This window comes from Schistocerca nitens, chromosome 4 (genome assembly GCF_023898315.1).
Source record: "Schistocerca nitens isolate TAMUIC-IGC-003100 chromosome 4, iqSchNite1.1, whole genome shotgun sequence".
Lineage (NCBI taxonomy): Eukaryota > Metazoa > Arthropoda > Insecta > Orthoptera > Acrididae > Schistocerca > Schistocerca nitens.
Window position 1 is genome coordinate 181,764,571 of NC_064617.1, and position 23,137 is coordinate 181,787,707.

At 39.1% G+C, this 23,137-nt stretch overlaps 1 protein-coding gene across 2 annotated transcripts in view; it reads left to right on the top strand.

Annotated features, from left to right (window-relative positions):
* Positions 1 to 23,137, top strand: part of LOC126251810 (uncharacterized) — an 82,871-nt gene that overhangs the window by 19,122 nt on the left and 40,612 nt on the right. For both annotated transcript variants that reach the window (XM_049952454.1, XM_049952453.1), the window contains exons 4-5: positions 10,437 to 10,611; positions 13,119 to 13,375. In XM_049952454.1, the coding sequence (XP_049808411.1) occupies positions 10,437 to 10,611; positions 13,119 to 13,375 (432 nt within the window). The remainder of the gene's footprint in view (positions 1 to 10,436; positions 10,612 to 13,118; positions 13,376 to 23,137) is intronic.

The window sequence follows — 23,137 nt, forward strand, 5'->3', positions numbered from 1 at the left end:
GCTGTCTGTCCACATGAATGGCCTCCACAAACTATAGCCAACAAACAGCTGAACCACCCAGTTGCTGAACATGATGCCCAACATGGCATACTTCACTTTAATGACTGCTTTACTGCCTGCACCATCTGAATACTTCCTACTGACACTGTCTTTTTTGAATTGCATGTTTAGGAACTCTCCCTACAACATATCCTTCATTTCTGTAACCTCCTCGGCCTGAACCTTCTCCACTTATCTCCTCTTCCTCTTCCCCTTCACCACCCTCTCTCCACAGCACAAGTCTCCTGACACTGCACCTAGCAGCCCTATCCTGTCGCTACCACATCCCTGCACACTCCCACAGGCAGCACAGTATCTTCTGATACCCGTACGGTGCTATCCCTGCCCCTTCGCACACAATACCTCCTCCTAATGCCCACCACCCAACGTAGTAGATTGCTGCTCATGTCAGACGGAGTCACAGTCAGGCTCCAGCACCCAGAGACAGTGGTTACATATGTGTGTGTGTGTGTGTGTGTGTGTGTGTCTTCTATTTTAGAAGAAGAACTTTGTCTGAAAGCTTAATATTTTAGCAGTCTTTTTATTGTGTCTTTCTGTTACTCAACACCACCTCTATGTGGTGAGTAGCAGTCTGTCCTTCCCACTTTGTTGTTAACGTTCTATTTCTTTTTGATAAGCCAGTTCATTTCTCAATACCTCCAGTATATGATGATTGATTATCTTAACTCCTGTTATTTCTAAACCACATCAGATCTAGCTAAAATAACACTGCTTGTCAAAAATCACATAGTCCTTTGGCTTGTCTTACTGTATACCCTACTGTATGCAGGTAATCAAAGAACGCAATATTCTGAGGTTGTAGAATTGTCCTGGAGCTGTACAAACCCAGGATGTAAGAGAAAGTATAAAAAAGTAGATAACAACAACACATACAAGAAAAACTCACCGATACTTCAAAGTCATGGTATAGATTTTACAGCCTGAAACGGAAATCGGATATTGCAGATCTGTGCATTAAATTCAGCTTTTCAGAAGTTAATATAGAGAGATGGTGGTTGGAGGTCTAGAGAAAGAGAGATGTTAGAAGATAGTGTACTGAATGGAGTGGGTTGCAATAGAATAAAAAATATAGGTAGATTTGATGGAAAAACTGTAATGATTTATGTTACAGAAATCAAGTGAAGAAAGTGGCAAGAATAATGAAGAGGAAAAGCCAAATAACAGTAAAGACCAGAAAAGAAAAGTTGTAGCACCAAAGAATGGTATCAAATTAGTTGATATGATTGAAAGAAAATCAGTATAGGCATAATGTGCACTTAAATGAACCATCATATCATACCAAAATTGTCTACAGCTCAGAAATCTTTTTTCACGAACATTGTTTTACCACCCCAGATATCTGAGCAAACTTCACGAACAGTGTTTTACTTATCGGAATTCAGGAGTGGCTTTCTTGTGCGTCGCTGTTGGACCAAAACCCAGTTAGAAAGGACAAGATGGTGGACCATTTAGCCTTAGCATAACATTATATTCTGCTAATATATCACTCTGAATCAAATTATGCAGTGAAATGAAGTTTTATGACAAATTAAAATTTTCTGCCAATTCTAAACTTGAACTTGGAACTTTTTTCTTTAGTGGTCATTGCTGTGTAAGCAGGGCTGTCAAGGAACATCTCTGGAGCAATTCAAAGCTTCAGTCAGCCACTACCACCCCCTTCTCCCACCCACCCCCTTCCATCTTAACTCTCCAGATGCCTCAGATATCATCCAACTAATTAATTTCAATTAGCCATTTGACCTTTCCCCCCGTTTTAAAGAATGACCTAACCATAGAGTTAAGTTTGTTTTCCAGTAAAACCAACACAAGAAGTAAATGTGGACATATTGAAATACACAAGTGACAGAATGATGAAGATTTGGCTGAGGACGAGTAGTGGAATTGAAGGACTTCATCTAAATATGTGCATCACAGACAGGAAATAAAGAGGAGAACATAGAAGACTGCTGAGAGAAATTTGAGAATGAAATTATGGATGTGGATGTTGAAAGTGATGGATGATTTAATGTCTAGGTGGGAAATGAACAGCTAGGGAATGAAGAGATAATTGGTTGTATGAAAATGGGAGAAACAATATAGTGGAGATGCTGAGTAGCAGATAGGCACAACAAAAGGACTCACAATTATAGCTTTCGGCCATTAAGGCCTTTGTCGACAATAGACACACATACCCACACAAACATTGCAGTGTGCAGTGTGTGGTTTCAGTTGTCTGAGACTGCAGTCATGTGGGCGAGTTGCATTTGTGTGTGTGTGTGTGTGTGTGTGTGTGTGTGTGTGTGTGTGTGTGTGTACTGTTGACGAAGGCCTTAATGGCCGAAAGCTATAATTGTAAGTGTGTTTTGTTGTGCCTGTCTGTGACTCAACATCTCCGCTATATGGTGAGTAGCGACTTTCCTTCTCATAATATGATTTAATGTCTAGGTGGGAAATGAACAGCTAGGGATTTGAAAATGGGAGAAAGAATGATGAAAAGCTGTAGTGAATTATGTTACAGAAATTATGTGAGTTTTGTAAAATAAATGTATAGATTATTGGTGTATGTGATTCAGTAAGAAAAATAGCCAAATTGTTGGGGAGAAAGAAGGACAAGGAATACTTCCTGGTGGAAAAGCAAAATCGTTGGCAGTTGATGGGTGTAACTGCATTTCCAGGAGATGCTTTTCGTGGAGACCATTGAGTAAAGGTGGCAAAGATGAGGATGGGTAAAATGGCAAGAATACAGGCAATAAAGTAGAAGAAAATAAAAGTGTAAAAGCAAGAAGATAGAAAGGTACAGAAAAAGTTTGGTGAGTTGCTTAAGCTTTAAGTCCCAATAAGTCCCAAGTGCTGACTATTGAAATGTGGAAGAGGAATGGGGTAAGTTTGAAGAGATATATGTAAACAATGTGGAGAACACCTGTGGCAGGATGTCTGGAAGGATGAAGGATAAGGAGACACCATCAGAGAAATAGCAGGTGAAGGAAGCAGTTAAGCAAAAGAATAACTCATGACAAGAATAGAACAGATACAAAATTGAAGAAATCAAATGGAAATACCAGGAAAGCAGAAAGAATTTTAAGGAAGTCGTAGCAGAAGAAATGAAGAAAAGTTGGTGTAATTCATACAAGAGATGGAAAAGGATGTTAATTAGGATAAGAATAAGTCGTGGAATTAAAAGAAGTAAAGCTGATGAAAGGGGCTGGTGGTGAACTAATACCACAACCAAAGGAGATAAGACAAAGGTGGAAGGAGTACTTTGACAAACTACTAAATGTAAAAATAATTATGAAAAGAGAAGTACAACTGGAGGATCTGAATGTGAAAAAAAGAGAAAGATAATACAGTATTAGATGCTTAACTAGCAGTCAGAAGAATGAAAACAGGAAAGACAGCTTGAATAGATGAAATAAATGTGAAGATGATAAAGGCAACTCTACGTACTGGGCTGCAATGTTATGTAGATTTCTAAGGTGCATATGCAACAGAACTGTGTGCTCGCAGAATGGGAAAAGTGAACAGTAATTCCAATCTTCAGGAAAGGATACAGAAATGTGTGCGGTAACTGTCGAGGGATTACACTTGTATCAAAAGCAGTAAAATAATGAAGAGGATACTGGAAAGAGGAGTGAGGGAAAAAGTGGAAGGTCAGTTAGAAGAGGAGCAGTGTGGTTTTTGACATGGTAAATCAGTGGTGGATCCAGTCTTTAGCAAGAGATAGTTGATTGAAAGCGACTGGGAGTATGTGAGAGATCTGGAGATGTCTTAACTTAGTAAAGCCATATGTTAGTGTCGCAGAGGAAAGCTTCAGCTGTGTTCAGGCCCTAGTTGGAAGAAGTAATTGGTTTTGGAAGGAAATGTGCTTTCACAATTACCCATACTAATGTAAGGAGTCCATAAAAGAAGGTCCTAGTTGTAAATTTTAGTAGTGTCAACTGTAAGCATCGTACAGTGTTGGGAATTCAGGGTCACAATTAAAGAGTTACTCACAATTTTCAATAAGTTTATATGCTGGTACTGCTTTGTTGGTTTCCACTTGCAATGCCACATACACAAAGTGTCATCTCCTGAACATGGCATTTTGTGTTGCACAGCTTGCTAAGAGTGACTCTTCAATTTCAGTTCAGTTTGTGTTCCATTTAAAGTTTGTCATCACCCATGTGACGTAGACATCTTCTGATGGTATAGTCAATTGAAAATGACTGGATGTATGTGTGCAGGGAAAAGCACGTGATGACCAAAACTGTTTGAAGATGATGGTGATGACTGTGTCATGGCATCTTAACTGCATAGTCGTAAGATATCTGTTCAGAAACCAAGTCTTGAGCTTCAGTTGCCAAAGACGACAATGTGGGAGGTTTTAAGAGATGTTTACACATGTGTCTATACTAGTTACAGTTGGTACTTGCTTTAGAGATGACTTTCTTGATCATGTGTTGTTCAGTGACAAGACAACTTCTCATCGAAGTGGGAAGGTAAATACTCACAATGTTTTAATCAGGGGTTCAGAACATCTTCATGAACTTGTATGATATCAAAGCGATTCCCCAAAATTAAACATTCCCTGTGTTGTGTCCCATTGTCAAGTATACGACCTCCCCGTCTCTGTTTTTTTGCACTGAAGTTACTGTAACACAGGTGGCTTATTTGAATATGTTGCAAGAACGGCTCTTTCCCCAAGTAGAAGATGACTTAAACTTTGACAACAAGATGGAGCCCCTCCCTATTGGCATCTTCTTTTGTGAGAGTGGTTGAATGTTGGAAGTCTCTGGCTGTTGGATTACTTGTAATGGTCAGTACGACGGAGCTCTTTGCTGCTGACCTACACATTCACCTGACCTCAAGCCATACAATTTTTTCCATTGGGGCTTTATAAAAGACAGTGTCTACATTCTGCCACTACCTAATAATTTGCCAAGGTTGAGACACAGAATTGAAAAGACTGTTGCTTCCTTTGCTCCAGACTTGTTAACCAAATTGTGGGGACAATTGGATTTTGTGTTGGATGTGTACAGTATGACTAAAGGTGCACATACTAAATATTTGTAGGAAAAACTGGGCTAGTTTACTTTCAATTTGATGTACAATTTGTTGTAAATAGTCTAAATTAAACTGTTTTAATATACTATTGAAACTGGGACATTCTGTTGTAGACATCCCGTATTATAAATGCAAAAGTAACTCTGCCCATTACTTTTGCACAACTAAACTGCAAAATCAGTTTAGATGAAATTTTGTATGGAGATAGCTTGAACCCTGAAAAAGAACATAGGCTACTTTAGAAAATTAAAAAAAAAAATCACTGCACTTAAAAATTGTTAAAAAAAATTAAATTTATTCGATAATTATTGTATAATGTACAAGGTGAGTCCATAAAATAAGATCTCCAAGGCACTGGAGCTGTGAGGAATGCTTTCACGCAAGATCTGGCAACACTGATATGTAGCTTGGTTCTCTCCCTTCAAATCCCCACCAACCCGAGTCTACTGCGACACTCAGTCTTGACTGGGCAGCCGTTCGCGATGGAGCTCCCCCTCACTTCTCCTAGCTGCCCTGCGGTGGATTCTTAATCTCCCTGATTCGCTACCCCCGGTGTTAAGAGACAATGCCTCAGTGGCTGACTTAGTATTAGGTTTTATTCATGACTGGGACTTTTACCACTTTCTATAAGGGAGGGCGACTTAACCGTATCGGTCCATTGAGGTGTTGGAAGAACACTGTGTTGCCTTCTCTGCTCAGACCAGACTGTGACTATCTGGGCTTGGTGATCCATCCCAGCCCTTTTATTCTTCCTCCCCCATCTTGTGTGATGTGTTTGACTTCTTCATATTTTGTCTGTGTGTGCTTCTCTTGCCCTGTCAGTGTTGCTAGTCTTTTGTTGGCAGTTTCTGAGTGGGGTACCTCTGGTAAGTGGTGAGGGATGTATGTCCCCCTCATTGCTCGCTGCTTTTGGGGGCTCCCAGCTGCTCCCTGGATGGGGCTCATCGCCTGCCTTTATTCCTATATCTCCCTTCCTTCTGTTTTGTCCCTTATCTGGCCTTTGTTGACCTTTGATAGACCTCCGGATTTTCTTCCTCTGGATTTTGTGCGGTAGGTTGTCTCTGATGTACAGTCATGTTGAGCTATCTGTTCAAGGAAAATGGGACTGATGATGATGTGATACCTTGGTCCCTTTAATCATCCACCCTTACTTCTCTTGCCAGGTGTGAGATGCATGCAGTGATTTCTGATTGGAATTTGAAATGTAATTTCAGAGGTTTTTTGCTTTTGCTTATGACTTGTCACCTTCTGCCAGTTCCCATTTTCTATTTTGCACTTCAACCTGTCTAATTCAAGATATACTATTTCTAATTCTGCCTAAAGGGTACAAATCTTTCTTCCCTGTTCTGTGAGTCTCTTGTCTCGACTGCAGAATCTACAGGTCCATGGGAGAGCCCTCATTCACTTTCTTCCCTGCTTTAGTCAACACAATGAAACACCAACCCGCAACCCTGACATGTTTCTCCCATACTAACGAACCTATGGCAACATCCACATTTATCACGTGGCACTACTTTTCTGTTTAACAGTAATGGAAATTCTGGGATGGAAGAAGCTTAAAATAAAGGAAAGGCAACCACTCACCTAGAGAATATCAATGCAGGGAGCACAGTAATACATAACAGAAAACAAGCTTTCAAGCACTGCTCTTTTTGCCAGCAATAGCACATACATTCACATACACAACACAGACACCAAAATGCACACTCCCATAGCCACTGCAACCAGCTTGGTTGAGTTGGTTGGTTGGTTAGTTAGTTAGTTAGTTAGTTACCTTCCGATGAGTTGCACAGCTAACTTCTAGGCAGCAGACAGACGTGAAACATAAGAATGTAGATGCCACACAGATATTTGATGAGTGTAAGTTTTATGTACCAGAAGACATGAAATGAATGAAAACTAGAAGCCCGATATTTTTTAAGAACAATCTTAAACAGACACTGTCAGGAAGTCATGAAAAGCAGTGCAATTTATCCAAACCGGCACATTGTGTTCATCAACTGCTGTTGATAATGTCAGAGTACTTGGCGTGTGCGACCGTCAGCCATGACTGCAAACTGCCAACATAACATATGTAAATGATATTACACTTTCAGTTTCACATTAAGCATGGTTTTTACTTTTTGTGGATGATACAAATATAGGAATAAAAAATAACATAAGTCCTCTTACTGAAAAGGCAACTAATGAGATTCGAGAACATCAACAGATGGTAGAAAGCAAATGGATTATCATTTAATTTTGACAAGACTTAGGAAATAGATTTCAATACTTCTCACAAAACTCCACAGGCTGCTAAAATAAGTTTCTCAAACAATGAAATATAAGAAGGGGAACATTACAGACAGATCATAACCTTCGTAGGAAACCCACTGCCTAGAATTAATGAAGCACCTGGGTTAACTATGTGTGCAGCAAACATCATTTCTCATTTAGGAGATGATGCATATTTCCATTCACTAATGAGTTATGGAATCATTTTTTGGGGAAATTCGAATTTCAGGGATGGGATTCCATTATACAGAAGTGTGGCACAGGAATCATTTCTGTGTTTATTCAAGAGCATCCTGCACAGACCTCTTCCAAAAACTGGGTAATTTGACAAATAGGATGCTTCACAATACACACATTCATTAATGTCCTTTGTCATCACAAATATTTCATTTTTCATGAGAAATAGTGAAAGGCTTGAATATAATGAAAGAGCCAAAAATAACCCTTGCAAGGTTTCAGTGGGTTTCTCAGATACACATGTACACACATTTTTCAACAACCTACCAGAGCATATCAAATGTCTTGTAAACAAAGTAGTGAAGTTTAAGACTGAATTCAGGAAATTACTGTTGGGAAAGTCCCTCAATTCCATTGAAGAGTATTTTCAAGAAACTCTAAAATTTAATGTAATATGTTAACATAGAATTAGCACCATAATACAGAAATTCAATGTTATTTCATTATTTTACATTTGAATTAAATGTGCATCCTTGACTTCTTTCTGCATCAGAGAGACAACTGTCTGTAGGGTCCATGGAATATGACTATTGTCATGGAGCGTTTAAGATATTATACGAAAATTACAATATATACCAGTTATGTGGTATGTGGTAACCTTGATGTTTACAAAGCGAAGAAGAAAGAATGCAATAGACTGATGAAAATAATTATCTCTAGCTTTTATTTAGATGAAGTCACTACTTTGAATAATATGTCTTAATACTGCTTGATAATGTGCCTTAATACTGTGTGGTCCCCCATAAACAAAAATAGGAAAGGTTCAAATAGGGCAGCCCAGAGATAAAATAACACTGTAGAAGGATGCAAAGCGATACACAGATCCATATCATCACATGAAATCAATAACACTTGTAACTAGTGTTATGGTGAGGTAGTAGACAAACTCAAGAATCCCTGAAATCCTGTAGCAAAAAGCTCAGATAACATCCCCAGACCTAGATGGTATATGTACTACGATAATCAAGCATTGTAGTCATTGGTTGATGCAACAATTGACTCTTCTTGTAAATTCAGTCTTAGAAAAAGAATATTCTGTTGTTGCCTTCGGGGTGGGGGATGTAGTGCCTGTATATAAAAAGGGAGACGGAAAGATCCCTGGAATTATCACCCTAGTACTATTTACTATACCATATCTGAAATAGTAGAGACTGCTTTCAGAAAAAGAATAGTAAATTTCATAAAGAAAAATATCATATTATATGAGACACGTGATGATTTTAAGAATGCAGATCTATGGAAACAACAGTAGCAAACAATTTAGCTTGTGTAGCTGAAGCATTAAGTGAACAGAAGAATATGTCTGTTGTAGTCATTGATCTTTGTGAGGCATTGATTGTGTAAGCAAAACAGAAGTAATTAAAACAAAAACTTAGTAATTATGGCATAACTAGTATTCATAATATGGGTAAACAATGTAATCGTATGCAGATGACACAGCTCTCATTGAAAGGCACTTAGGATTAAGGATTTAGTTTTTGATCAAGTGAAACCAACCCTAGAAGAATATGCTGAAGCAGTAATTTCATTCTCTAATTTCTCTAGGAATTCCTCAGTGCTCTCTTCTTTCTTTCCTGTCTGTGGTGGTTATACTTGGATATAATCATTCGCTACATTACTTGTCCTCAGCTAAATCATCATCATCCTGTCATTTGTGTATTCCATTGCGTCCACATATTCTTGTAGAGTTGGTTTTACTATTGCAGCCCCTCCATTTTTGGCTTCTTGTCTACAGCTTCCATAAAGTGTGCATTCTTTCCTCAGTCTCCTCCTTCCTCTTCCCTTCCACTTGATTTTACTAAGCCCCACCAGTCATGGTCATCACATTAATAATAACCATCAGTGTCTAGCCATCCACTACCCATGGTTCACCCAGAACCCCAAGAACTGCGGGTCACTGCAGAGTATGCCATAACCTTTCCTGAGGCTCGGTTTGAAGTATTCCATATGTAGGCTATTATTACAATGAGCTCACTACTCCCAAAGGCATAGTAGAGCTATTGCCAGCATATATTTAGGCTACCCTACCCCTAACATGGAGAGCAAACACCTTTTATAGCTGCTCCTGTGGAATGCATGCACTATAGGTAATGTGATACAGAGATAGTTGTTCTGCTTTTTACAAATTGAGACTGCTGTATTCTCTTCAGCGTCCAAAAATTCTGACTGTCTTCACCTGTATCCTTGGCAAAGGGCCCTTACAGGCCCAGTCTTTTTTTTTTTACGTGGGTGGTACTCCTCCCCCTCTTCCTCCTCCCCCATTACTTGTAAGGTGAAACCCCAGGCTTGGGAGGACGGAGGTAATTCCTCACTAGATTAAAATCAGATGACATACATCTTGAAATTGATCGTAGTTTTGGATTCATACAGGAACATACACTTCATCTGCACATTGTATCAGAGCAGCTGACCATACATTGATTTTACTACTCCACATTACACTTCCTCCTTTGGCTGAAAGTTGTTCCCCCTGTACATTTTTCTGATTAAATCTCCCAAAGCAGATTGAGTCTAACTCTAATATAATAGTGAAGCAGTTTCTTATCTTGTAGTTTGCCTTTAACAAACATGTTCACACATCTGATTCTTTGATGCACATAAGGGAGAAAAGGCTTATTATTTTAGTTACGTTGGAATAAAACTTCTAAGACTGTAGAGACCTTTTTCTGCTCACATATTATTATTATTATTATTATTATTATTATTATTATTACTGTTACTATTATTACTGTTGTTATATCACAAATTTGAGGCAGTAGGATTTTCTGGTTTCGTTGCATAGGTGTGTAGAATCACAGTTATTGAAAACTAAAATTTGTTGTTGATAAAGTGCACTCTGGTTGCAGGTAATGGAGTCCTATACAATTGGCAGAGAATGTTTTGGAATGGAGAAAGAATTTATCGTGGATGTGGTCCAGAATTGCCCAAATGCTGCTTGTCGTTATTACAAGAACCAACTTGAACTAACACAGAAGGGCATGCACCTTAGTGCACCTACATACATCCCTGATTCAGCAGGAGGTTTGTATTAGCGAGCTGATATGTGTGCCATTGTCTGCAATGTGTGACAATGGAACAATTTAGTTGGCTACACTAATATCTGTGGCATATACTGCAGCTGTAACACATCTCTTCTCATCCTATACTAATCAAAAATAATGTATCTTGATTATCCATTTTCCGTGAGTTGCTGACAATAGTGTTCTTAACTTTTGATTTAACTGATTGATATACTCCCTATTGTTCACTTTACTTCAAAGATATGTAGAATACTTCCTGACAGATTAAAAATATTGAGGACTGTGACTCAGAACTGGAACCTTTGCCTTTCGTTGGCAAGTGCTTTATGACTGACTATCCAAGCACGATTCATGAACCTCTCCCACAGCTTTACTTTCTTTAGTACCTCTCTCCTATCTTCCAAACTTCACAGAAGTTATCCTGCATGCCATGGGATGAGCACTCCTGGAAGAAGGATATTGCGTAGACATGGCTTAGTCACAGCCTGTGGGAGTGTTTCCAAATTGAATTTTTACCCAGCAGGAGATGAGGTATTGGTGGAAGTAAAGCTGTGAGAGTGGCTACTCAATTGGTAGAGTGCTTGTCCGCAAAAGGCAAAGGTCCCATTTTCAAATATTCCAGCACACAGCTTTAATCTGACAGGTAGTTTGAATAGCACAGTCTCTACTGCATAGTGAAAATTCATCCCAGTATGTATAATAGTTTGTCAGTTTTTAATATTGTCTTAACATAAACAGCCTCTTGGATATAAGACATATGTTATGTAGCTGCAGTACAGTATTTGGGAATTAAATCTTCAATCTTGAGGAGGTAGTCAACATTGAACATTCATCTTTGGGATTGCACATTATGAGTAGAAATGGATCAAGTTCAGTAGTATTATGCACAAGCCGTAGACAGGTATGTGCAGGATAGGAGAGAGCCGCCTTGGTTTGTCAGCCATGTTGATAAGCTACTCCAAAAGCAAAGGAAACCTCACAAATCGTCATTTGTTTCATTCTTTGCTGAGTGTCTTTAGCTCCATCATAGTTCCAGAGCAACCAGTTGGTTTCAGGTGTTGTACATATTCCTCATAAGTCAGCATGTTGTACACAACATTTGAAATTGACTAGTTGCTCTGCAATTGCATTTAATCTGAAGATGTTCACTAAGGAATGAAACTAGTGATTGATAAGTCTGAGAATAGACTGCATTAAAGAAATTATAAAAATTGAACTATTTCTGTTCCATATCATTGATCTTTGAATTGTCATTTATTTTCATAAGTAAAACATTGACATTAGGTAATACCATGCGTATCACTTCAGAGTCTTGTTGCTGCTGTTGCTGCCTTCTCACTCCTTCCTGGAGTGCAGTTGTGTATGGAAGTCAAACATGGGCAATGAGCAGTTCAGACAAAAAGAGAATTGAAGCTTTTGAAATGTGGTGCTACAGAAGAATGTTGAAGATTACATGGCTAGATTGTGTAACTAATGAGAAAGCACTGGAAGGAATTGGGCAGAAAAGAAATTTGTGGCATAATGTGACTAAAAGAACTGAGACATCAAGGAATTGTCAATTTATTGTTGGAAGGTCATGTGGGGGATTAAAATTGCAGTAGGAGACCAAGAGCTGGGTATAGTGAGCAGGCTCAAATGGATGCAGTAGTTATTTGGAGATGAAAAGATTTGCAGAGGATGGAGTAGTGTAGAGAGCTGCATCAAACTGTCTTCGGACTGGGTTTACACAGGTTAGAATGCTACAACAATGGCCCCAATCATGAGAGAAATAATGAGCTGCCACAATCCTTTAAAAACCCAAGTTTTTTGTATTAGAGAAAATTCTTAGTCAGATTGTTGGGACGCCAACTCTTTGTCGCTCATCTTCAGCCTTGGGTAACCTCGCAATTCTGTATTTCTCACTTGGAGTGCATTTCTCAAAGTTAAAACTTTGCAATGGTGCCAGTGATTGTTATTTCTGTTAGCTCTCACCCCACAGACTCGGACAATGTCAGTTGTATACTTCGCTTTTTTCTAAAGTTTAGACTTAGCTTTCAGTGTATTAGTTAGTCTGATTGCAAATAAATAGTGTCAATCAGACATTTGAGTATCCTTTAGCCTTCAGCTGCAAGCATCCTGTGGAATCCCAAAATCCGCACCTCCCATAGATGCCATGTGACACTGTGTGGTGCTGATCCAAGCAATCAGCCTACCTTGGCAGGAAGTTTGTCTTCTGGAATTTGCTCCTAACGACTCAGAAACTGCAGACTGACCTGTAACCACCTGTTTCCCCACAACATATTTATTGTAGTAAAGATTTTTATTGGACAGTACTTGCATTTTTGTAAGTTACAGTCGTTTTTGAACATAGGGAAACTGTGTGACTGTAGATTATATTGATTATTTAAACATGTGCTGTTTACAAAGTGTCTAAAGCTAAGGTTCAGATGACTTTTATTTTATATTAATTGGAATTGAAATTACACTGAGCAGGTTTATTCTTAAGATTTATTTTCTGTCTCCCTTCAGGTACAAGCCAGTTAAATCCTTCAGTTCAAGAGGCTGCTGCAAATTTACTAAGAAGTGCTGCATATCCAAGTTCAGCAGCAGGAGCAGAATTCGGTGTACCATTACCACTGCATCACCCAGTGGAAATGGGAGCAGATGCTGCAAATAAAAAGGCTCACCACAAGCAGCAAAAAGCCTATGAGCAAGTTGATTCAAAATTAGCAGACTTTTTAAGGGCTAATCTTGAAAATCTTGAAGGTTTCTCCAGTGCTAATAAGGTAGGGAAATATCTCTTTCGCACACATACTGGTCATTTGATAAATGTCAAAATGTCAGTCAGTTAGCATCCAAAAGTGTAAGTATAGAAGGATGAAGTGTGCCATGCTGTTATGTAACACAAGTTTTCTCAAGAACTTACCGTGCAGCAGTGCTTTTAGAATATATTTTCATTGCTTTAAAAATAACATCCACTCCATTTTACTGTATTTGGAGAATTTCAGCATCAAAGAAATCTCTCTCTCTGATAGCATATTTTCACAGTTTCCATGGTACCATCAGGCCCAAAACTATTCTGTCTCAGAATGAGTCTCTTTGTAAACAGTTCACAGAATGCCAGTTTAAAACAAATATGAGATATGAGAGATTTATGATAGAATATACAGTGGTGGGTTAAAACATCTAGTGTATACCTATTAAACATTAGAAAGCTGGGTTAAGTAACAGAACTGTGTATGGACATAATTCTTAATGGTTTGCCCCCCTCCCCCCAAACAGTTGCAATGTTGAGTTGTTTCTTGGAAGCTGTTGTACGTGATTGATGTCACCTACAAATGAATAAATTGTTATTATTTAAAAGAAAAACATTTGGAAAACTTCACAGAGACTTTAGAATGATTATTGTCGATAAATAAATTTACATGTACTGGTGTGAGCCCTGAAAATTTTAAGTTTTTCAGATGTAAATAATAGATTTCAGCTATCAGTTGTCCTTTTTAAATTTTATTGGCAGATCTAGATTTCAGCTAGAAACTAGCCATTCTCAATGCACTGTCATTTTTGATCAGTGCATATAATGCCTGTTGGTCGGGCTTCATCCACTGTTCATTGAATAGTATTCAGTAGTATTCAATGAACTGTGGATGAAGCCCGACCAACAGGCATTACATGCATTGATCAAAAACGGTAGTGCATTGAGAATGGCTAGTTTCTAGCTGAAATCTAGATCTGCCAATAAAATTTAAATAGGATGACAGATAGGTGAAATCTATTATTTACAAGTCAATATAACAGTTGCTGCATGTAACAACCTTCTGAATGGAAGGTAGCCTGATTTTTCATATGGATATTACAGGTTTCACCCAAAATTAAGGTTGACAAAATTCGTAGTATCGTGATGAAAGATTGAGATTATTGAGTTGGTAGAAAGTTCATAGAGAAGTTTGAGCAGTTCTTAATATCCTGTGAGGTGGGTGCCAATGTTGTTGACTCGAGATCATATACAGGGTGGTCCACTGATGGTGACAGGGCCAAATATCTCATGAAATTAGCACCAAACGAAAAAATAAGAAGAATAAATCTGTTTGAGCGTGATGGGGAAAACAGTTGGTGCTATGGGTGGCCCACTAGATGGTGCTGCCATAGGTCAAATTGATAGAAACTGCATTTTTTTTTTTTTTTAAGAGAGACCCCATTTTTTATTACATATTCGTATAGTATGTAAATAAATATGAAAGTTTGATTTGGAACATTTGTTTTGCTTTGTGATGGGTGGTGCTGTAATTTTCCAACAAGTATATTATGCCTCATCCATCTAGATGAACAGTTGGTAACAATGTGGTTTTTTTAAATTAAAACACAAAAAGTAGTTACGTTTGGACTTTATTTGTGTTGTTCCAGTGTGATACATTTACTTTTGTAATCTTATCATAAATCATGGGAACACATGCTGTTACTGCGTGAGTGACTGTAATAACCTCATTAATGTAATAAATGCTCAAAGTGATTTCCTTCAACTTCATTGCATTTGACAATACGCATAACGAAATTCCTCTCAACAGCAAGTAGATCGCCTTCTGTAATTGTCTCACGTGCATTGACAATGCACTGACCCATACTTTTTAGGCGTTGCCGGTGGATCATCTTAACAAATATCTTTCAATTTTCCCCAAAGAAATAAGTCCAGAGATGAAGGTCCGGTGAACGTGCAGGCCATTGTATGGTGCTTCTACGAGCAATCGACCTGTTTTTAAATATTCTATTTAATACCGCTTCAACTGCACACGTGCTATGTGCCGGACATCCGTCATGTTGAAAGTACATTGCCATTGTGTCATGAAGTGAAACATATTGTATTAGAATTGGTAAAACACTAATTAAGAAATTGGCATACATTGCACCATTTAGATTGCCATCAATAAAATAAGGGCCTATTAGATGTCCTCCCATAATTCCACACCATACGTTAACCCACCAGAGTCACTGATGTTCCACTTGTCGCAGCCATCGTGGGTTTTTCGTTGCCCAGTAGTGCGTATTATGCCGGTTTATGTTACCTCTGTTTGTGAATGACACTTCATCGCTAAATAGAACACTTGAAAAAACCTGTTACTGTCTTGTAATTTATTTTGTGGCCAGTGGCAAAAACCTACACGACATTCAAAATCATCACCATGCAATTCCTGGTGCATAGAAATATGGTAAGGGTGAAATGTATGATGATGTAAAATTTTCAAAATCGACGTTTTTGAAATTCCCGATTCCCGCTCAGTTTGTCTGCTACAGATGTGCGGATTAGCTCCAACTGTGGCTAAAACACTTATTTAGGCATCTTCATTTGTTGTAGTTCTTGGTTGCACCTTCTTCTTTGGCTGAAGACTTCTGGTTTCTTTGAATACATTAACTATCTGATGAAAGGTCCAGGCACTTGGATGCTGTCAGTCAGGATAACGATCAACATACATAACACAAGCGTGTTGGGCATTTTGATCACAATAGCTATAAATAAACACCATCTACCTTTTCTGTGACTGTTAAACATTCCATTTTAACAAGATTATGTATACGCGTCATTATTATGACTAGACAAATGTATTATCATTCCTAATGTAAGTAATGAATTGTGCACAGTGCTATCAGATGTGTTGCTATATTTCTGAGAAGCACCACCCATCACAAAGCGAAACAAATGTTCCAACTCAAACATTTCTATTTATTTACATACTAGAGAAGGAAAATTGCTACTCACCATATAGCGGAGATGCTGAGCCGCGATAGGCACAATAAAAAGATTCACACAGTCATAGCTTTCGCCATTAAGGCCTTTGTCAGCAGTAGACACACATACACGCGCGCATCTGCAGTCTCAGAGAGATGAAACTACACTGCAAGCAGCAGCACCAGTGCATGATGGAAGTAGCGACTGAGTGGGGGTAAGGAGGAGGAGGCTGGGGCAAGGAGGGGAGGGATAGTATGGTGGGAGTGGCGGACAGTGAAGTGTTGCAGTTTAGTACCTCCGTCCATATCAAACCTACCAACCACCAGCAATACCTCCACTTCGACAGCTGCCACCCATTTCATACCAAGAAGTCCCTTCCGTACAGCCTAGCCACCCATGGTCGTCACATCTGCAGTGACAAGCAGTCCCTCTCTAAATATACCAAGGGTCTCACTGAAGCCATCACTGACTATAATTATCCTCCCATCCTTGTACAAAAACATATCTCCTGTGCCTTATCTTTCCAGTCTCCCACCACCTCCCAAAGTCCCACAGTCTGGCCACAGAGGAGCATTCCCCTCGTAAGTCAGTACCATCTGGGACTGGAGCAACTGAATTACGTTCTCCGCCAGGGTTTCGATTACCTCTCGTCGTGCCCTGCAATGAGAAATGTCCTACCCACCCCTCCTACCGTGGTATTCCGCCTTCCACCGAACCTACACTATATACTCGTCCATCCTAACACAACCCCTGCTCCCAATCCCTTACCTCATGGCTCATACCCTTGTAATAGACCTAGATGTAAGACTTGTCCCATACATCCTCCTACCACCAACTACTCCAGTCTGGTCACTAAGTATTCTATGTAGGGATGACAACCAACAAGTTGTTTGTCCGCATGAACAGCCACCGACAAACTGTGGCCAAAAAACAAGTGGACCACCCTGTAGCTGAACACGCTGCCAAACATGATACCCCTCTTCTCAATGACTGCTTCACAGCCTGTGCCATATGGATCCTTCCCACCAACATCAGCTTTTCTGAATTGCGCAGGTGGAAACTTTCCCTCTAATACATCCTACGTTCCCATAACCCTCTTGGCCTCAACCTTCGTTAGTCACTATTCTCACCCATCCAGCCCCTTCCCTGTTCCCATTCCAGCACTACACAGCCGTCATTTCACCGCCACACCCAGTCTTTTAATTTCTTTTATTTTTATTTCTCTACTTTCCGCTACTTACCCTCTCCCCCCTCAACACGTTCTCTCCTACCCTCCATCTAAACTGCAACACTTCACTGTCCGCCACTCCCACCATACTATCCCTCCCCCTCCCCGCCCCAGCCTCCTCCTCCTCACCCCCACTCAGTTGCCACTCCCATCATGCACTGGTGCTGCTGCTTGCAGTGTAGTTTCAGCTCTCTGAGACTGCAGATGTGTGTTCAAGTTGCACTTGCGTGTGTGTGTGTGTGTGTGTGTGTGTGTGTGTGTGTATACTGCTGGCAAAGGCCTTAATGGCCGAAAGCTATGATTGCGTGAATCTTTTTATTGTGACTATCGCGGCTCAGCATCTCCGCTATATGGTACGCGGCTCAGCATCTCTGCTATATGGTGAGTAGCAACTTTCCTTCTCTTGTATTATTTACATACTACATGAATATGTAATAAAAATGGGGGTACCTATTTTAAAAAAATGCAGTTTCTATCAGTTTGACCTATGACAGCACCATCTAGTGTTCCATCCATAGCCCTATCACGCTCAGAACAGATTTGTTCTTCTTATTTTTTTGTTTGATGCTAATTTCGTGAGATATTTGGCCTGGCCACTGGCATTGGACCACCCTGTATATTCCAAGAAAAACATTTGAAAATTATTTTGGAGGAAGTTGAAGCATACTCTGAAAATTTTCTGGTGTCTTTATGTGGCTGTGGCTGATACATGAATCCTTGATTACATCCCTCAGATGGAACCTCAGTAAAAAATTGGGTTGGGGAAGATGGAAGGACATTGAAAAAACTGAAATCCATTTTTTAACTGGGAAAAGTCTAAGGTATTGTAGTGATTGACTGTTTGGGAAAGAGTAAAACATTGAGAGTAGTTTATTATGCAGCATTATTAAATAGTTGCATAGTGTGTTGGAGCCAAAACAAAGCAGAAGAGAGGTACTTGTGGACGTAAAGCTGTAACGGTGGGTTGTTAGTTGTGCCATGAGAGTTTAGTCAGTAAGATCATTACTCATGAAAGTTTAGATTCCAGGTTGGAGTCTCAGTCTGGCACACCGTTTTAATCTGCTTGAAAGTTTCAAAGCGCACACTCTTCACTGCAGAACAATAGATTCAATCTGAAAACAGCCCACTGGGCTGTGGCTAAGCCATTTCTGTGCAGTATCGTTTCATCCAGGAGTGCAAGGTATGTTGAAGAACTTTGAAGTTTTGAAAGTAGGAAGTGGTACTAGTGGCATAAAGCTGTGAGGGTCACCTACATAGTAAGAGCATTGACTGTAAAATGCGTGGTTCTGGATTTAAGTCCCAGCCTGCACACAGTTTTAATTGCCCAGAAAGTTTCAAAAGTGACGAGATTAGCTTGTAAAAACATTGCTGTTTCACCCAATCAGCGAACGTGCCTACATGCTGGCCATTACGAAACCAAAAATGCCGATCTGACTCTAAATTGTTTTCCATAAGCCATATTACACCAATTTGGTGCCATATGTTTGCCTGTTTCCTTGGTATCCAGCTTTGATCCATACATAGTAGATGGTTATGTCATTCTTTTCTATATTGTTGAGTCTATTTTACTGTTTGTAGAACATGGAGCTCCTCTTTTATCTTACTGTTCTTTTGATCTTCTAATTCGTATGCTACCAAAAGCCTCATTTCCCCACTGTAATTCTCAGTAGTTGTTTCATCATTTAAGTTCATACTTCAGATCCATAGACGGTAAAGGTATGGTTATAATATTATAAAATTAGTATTGTCTCTTTCCAGGGTTTATTCGGGAGCATTCTCTTAATTGTGCCTGACATGACTTTTGTAGTTTCTTTCCAGGATCATTATCATAAGTATATGAGATATCACAGCCAAATATGTCTTTTATTTTCCATGTTCTACTGTTATCAAGTTTTCTAGGATGCCCAAAAGTGGCAGCTCCACCACTTAGCCACCCTGGCTACAGGTCAGTTACTTGTAACTGGGAAAATAAATCATTTACCATTCACAGTCAAGGAAATAAAAGCCAGACAGACTTATTAGGCTTCAAGTATGTGGTTATTGAATATGCCCAACATTCTTTTTGCAGGTGTATCCTCTTTCAGTATTTTTTTTTATTTAATAGGTTTCCTTAAACTTGTAACAGTAGATTCATTAATCAGCACACGTGTATGTAAACAAGAGAATGAACATAGTGGCACAGCTTAAAAACACACACACACCCTGACAGAGGTATGTTGTCTGACAATATTGCTCTGTGGGTATGCTTGTTAAGGGAAAAAAATATATGTATGTGTGCGTGTGTGTGTGAGAGAGAGAGAGAGAGAGAGAGAGAGAGAGAGAGAGAGAGCGAGCGAGCGGGGGGGTTACTGGGGAGCACACTAGAGGGTGATATGGGGAATGGATGCAAGTATTCTGCAGAAGATAGTAAGTTCATGTTCTCAGCTACTGTGTTTGTGTTCTGTTTTATGTTTCTATCCTTTACTCGTTACTTAAATAATTAATGTAAGTGATGTTTGTATTCCATCCAAGAGTTTCCATGCAGCTTTCATCATCGTTGTTGATATTACTCTACCATATGTTTAGCTAATTGTATATGAACTAAAACTACATATTTAACACTTTGAATACTGGCCACTAAAAAGCATGTTGGGTCTAGAAAACTGGCCATTTATGCCATTGTTTAAAGTGTCACTGGCATATATGTAATTGATATGTCTTCAATAGTAATACATACTAAAAACAGACCAGGCATCAAGATTTATTTTTCATTTTTACTTTAGTTCTTTGATAGATAACTAATTTTGAAATAATGATGACATAAAATATAATTATCCTTCCAAAAACAGTGTGTGAGATGAGTTATTGAAATGTGACATCATAGGAGAATTGCAAAAAAAAAATTAAAAAAAAGCAGAACCTATTGAGTAAATGCACGAATCTGCAACACATATTGGCTCAGTCATTCGTAACAGCAGCTGTTATTTGCATCTAATGTTCCTTTCAAAATAGTTCTAGAAATTGACAGCAGAAGGCAGCACCCATCAAGGGGCAGGTGGTAAGACAACTGTACTTTGTTCCCATATGGGTCTCAAATGAGTCCAGTTTTTGAAAGATAGGTGGTTCATGCATCAAGAAAATCGCTATACTCAGGTGCAGACTTTTGAACAAAGTGTTTGTGGCCTGAGCCATCCTCAGGCTTAGTATCCAAAGTGTAAAATGTGATAAATCATATGGTGCTTTTGACTCCTCCTTTATTCACCAGGCATCATAGTGATTTTACACAAGTCAGCTTCAAGCTCCAGTGTTGTATATGTAAACAGTATTCTCAAAATAAAGTTTTGGATGTTCCTAAATGATATGGTCGCACACATTAATCGATATGTCTATAAGCTGATACATTATTGTTGCATCAAATGTTATCTTTTCAGCAAACCTATGAGTATGATTTTAAATTCTTTGAAAGTTGTGTTCCATGATTAAATTTTAAATGACTGTTTAATTATACTCATATTCCTTAAACTGTCAGCAATATTTTAGCAAACTGTGGATACTGAAACTACTCAATTGTGGCTAACCACTGTTAAAACATCACAATGTTTGCGTATTTCACTCGGCAGTGCCATATCCATACTATCATAAACTTTCTCCTAGTGATGTTGTGCAGGGTGATTTGTTCAGTGCTGACTTCATTCGTATTACTGTATCACTCTGGCTTTAGTTCTTATGTGCCAACAGCCTTGCCACAGTGGTTCGCATCAGATCGCTGAAGTTGAACACTGTCGGGTTGTGCTAGTACTTAGATGGGTAATTGTTCGTTCTACTGAGCGCTGTTGGCAAGCGGGATGCACTCCTCTCTTGTGAGGCCAATTGAGGAGCTACTTATCTTAGAAGTAGCAGCTCCAGTCATGAAAACTGAAAAAGGCCTGGAGAGCGGTGTGCTGACCACATGTCTATCCGCATCCATTGATGCCTGTTGGCAGAGAATGACAGGACGGTTGGCAGTACTGTTGGACCTGTTCAGGCAGAGTTTTAGTTTTTACGTGTTTGTAGTTCTTCTGTATTATATTGTTGTCATTTGCAGCCAAGCTGTTGTTCCTTAACCATCTTTCTGCTTACTCTGTTGTTGCATAAATTTTCTATTGTATCTCAGTCCATTGTAACATTAAAAAAAAAAAAAAAAAAAGAGTCTGTTATCATTTACCTGCAACATAGGCTCTTCTCAGTTAAGTGGTTTTGTCAATCATTTGTAAATACGAAGAATAGCATATGAAACAGTGGAAATGCCAGGTAGGATTATCAACAATGTAGGACCCGGCCCGAGATGCTGGTGTTGGCAGTCGTGTATGCATGAGGTGTGCTTGCTTGTGTGTATTATCAATGGTGTGTGTTTCTCTTTTGCTGATGAAGGCTGTGGCTGAATCCTTTATGTACATGTCTTTTAATTATGCCTGTCTGCAACTTAATGTGTCTTCTTTCCCACATTGAAGAATAGCTTATGCCTTAATACAGAACTTTGATGTACTCTGTACCTTGCAAAGCATTCTGTGTTTTCATAGCTCATTTCTGCTTTACACCAACCAATGTAGTGGCACAGTGATAAGATACTAGACTTGTAATCAGTAAGAGAGTGGTTGAAACCCCAAGCCATCCAGATTTAGATTTTCTGCAGCTTGCCTAAATCATTTAAGAGTGTGGTAAATGCTGGCATGATTCGTTTGAAAGGACCCAGCCTTTTCCCATCTAAGTTTGTGCTCCATATCTTATGACCATTCTTTGATGTTACATTAATCTTCTTTCTTTCTACCTTACAATGCATGCTAAAAGAGACATACTTAAAATAGTTGTAAGTGACTCCCTGAAAACATACAAACACAATTTTTTAAATCAGTAAACCATTGTTCGTAACACCAAAAACTTTAAATAATTATACATTTGTCCACAGATTAATTAATTGTGATAAATGATGTTATGACTAATCTTCAAAAACAGCAAACAGCTGTTCCACTTCACCTGTTGGTTCTGAAATGATTTTGTGCATTAATAAATAATTTAGTCTGATTCAGAAAATTTTGAGATCAGAGAGATTTTTCTGCCAGCAATATTAACCAGCTGGTAACCTTTTTCCCCCCACTCAGTTTTGTCATGGAAGTATCCATGAAGAAGGAATGTTTGATATGTTCAGAGGTAAAATTCACAAGCACCAGATCAGGCTTAAGAGGTTTGAGGAAATTAATTTCTGTTGTGTCCTTGCATATGCAACCAATGTTGCTGTGTATCTGAACATCATTGGCAAGCATATCCAACACCAGAAAAAAAATGTAGCACCTTTAAGGACCATGTTCAGTGGCACAAGGGTATAAGATGTGCACCCTGAGAGGTTATAGTGCTGGTGATTTCTTTTTTACTGTCATTGGTGATGAGATGGTACCCTGGAGGTCTGCCTGTGCACCCTCTTTTTTGAATATGCAAGCAATAACAGTGCTGAGTTTAGGGGTGAAAAGAGTGTGCAACATTCATTCTAGGGTACAACCACACTTCGCCAACAAGTTTGTACTCCGGTTGAATAATTTCGGGCATTTTAACAGGGCTGCATTATGGGCCTGCTGGAAACTGGAT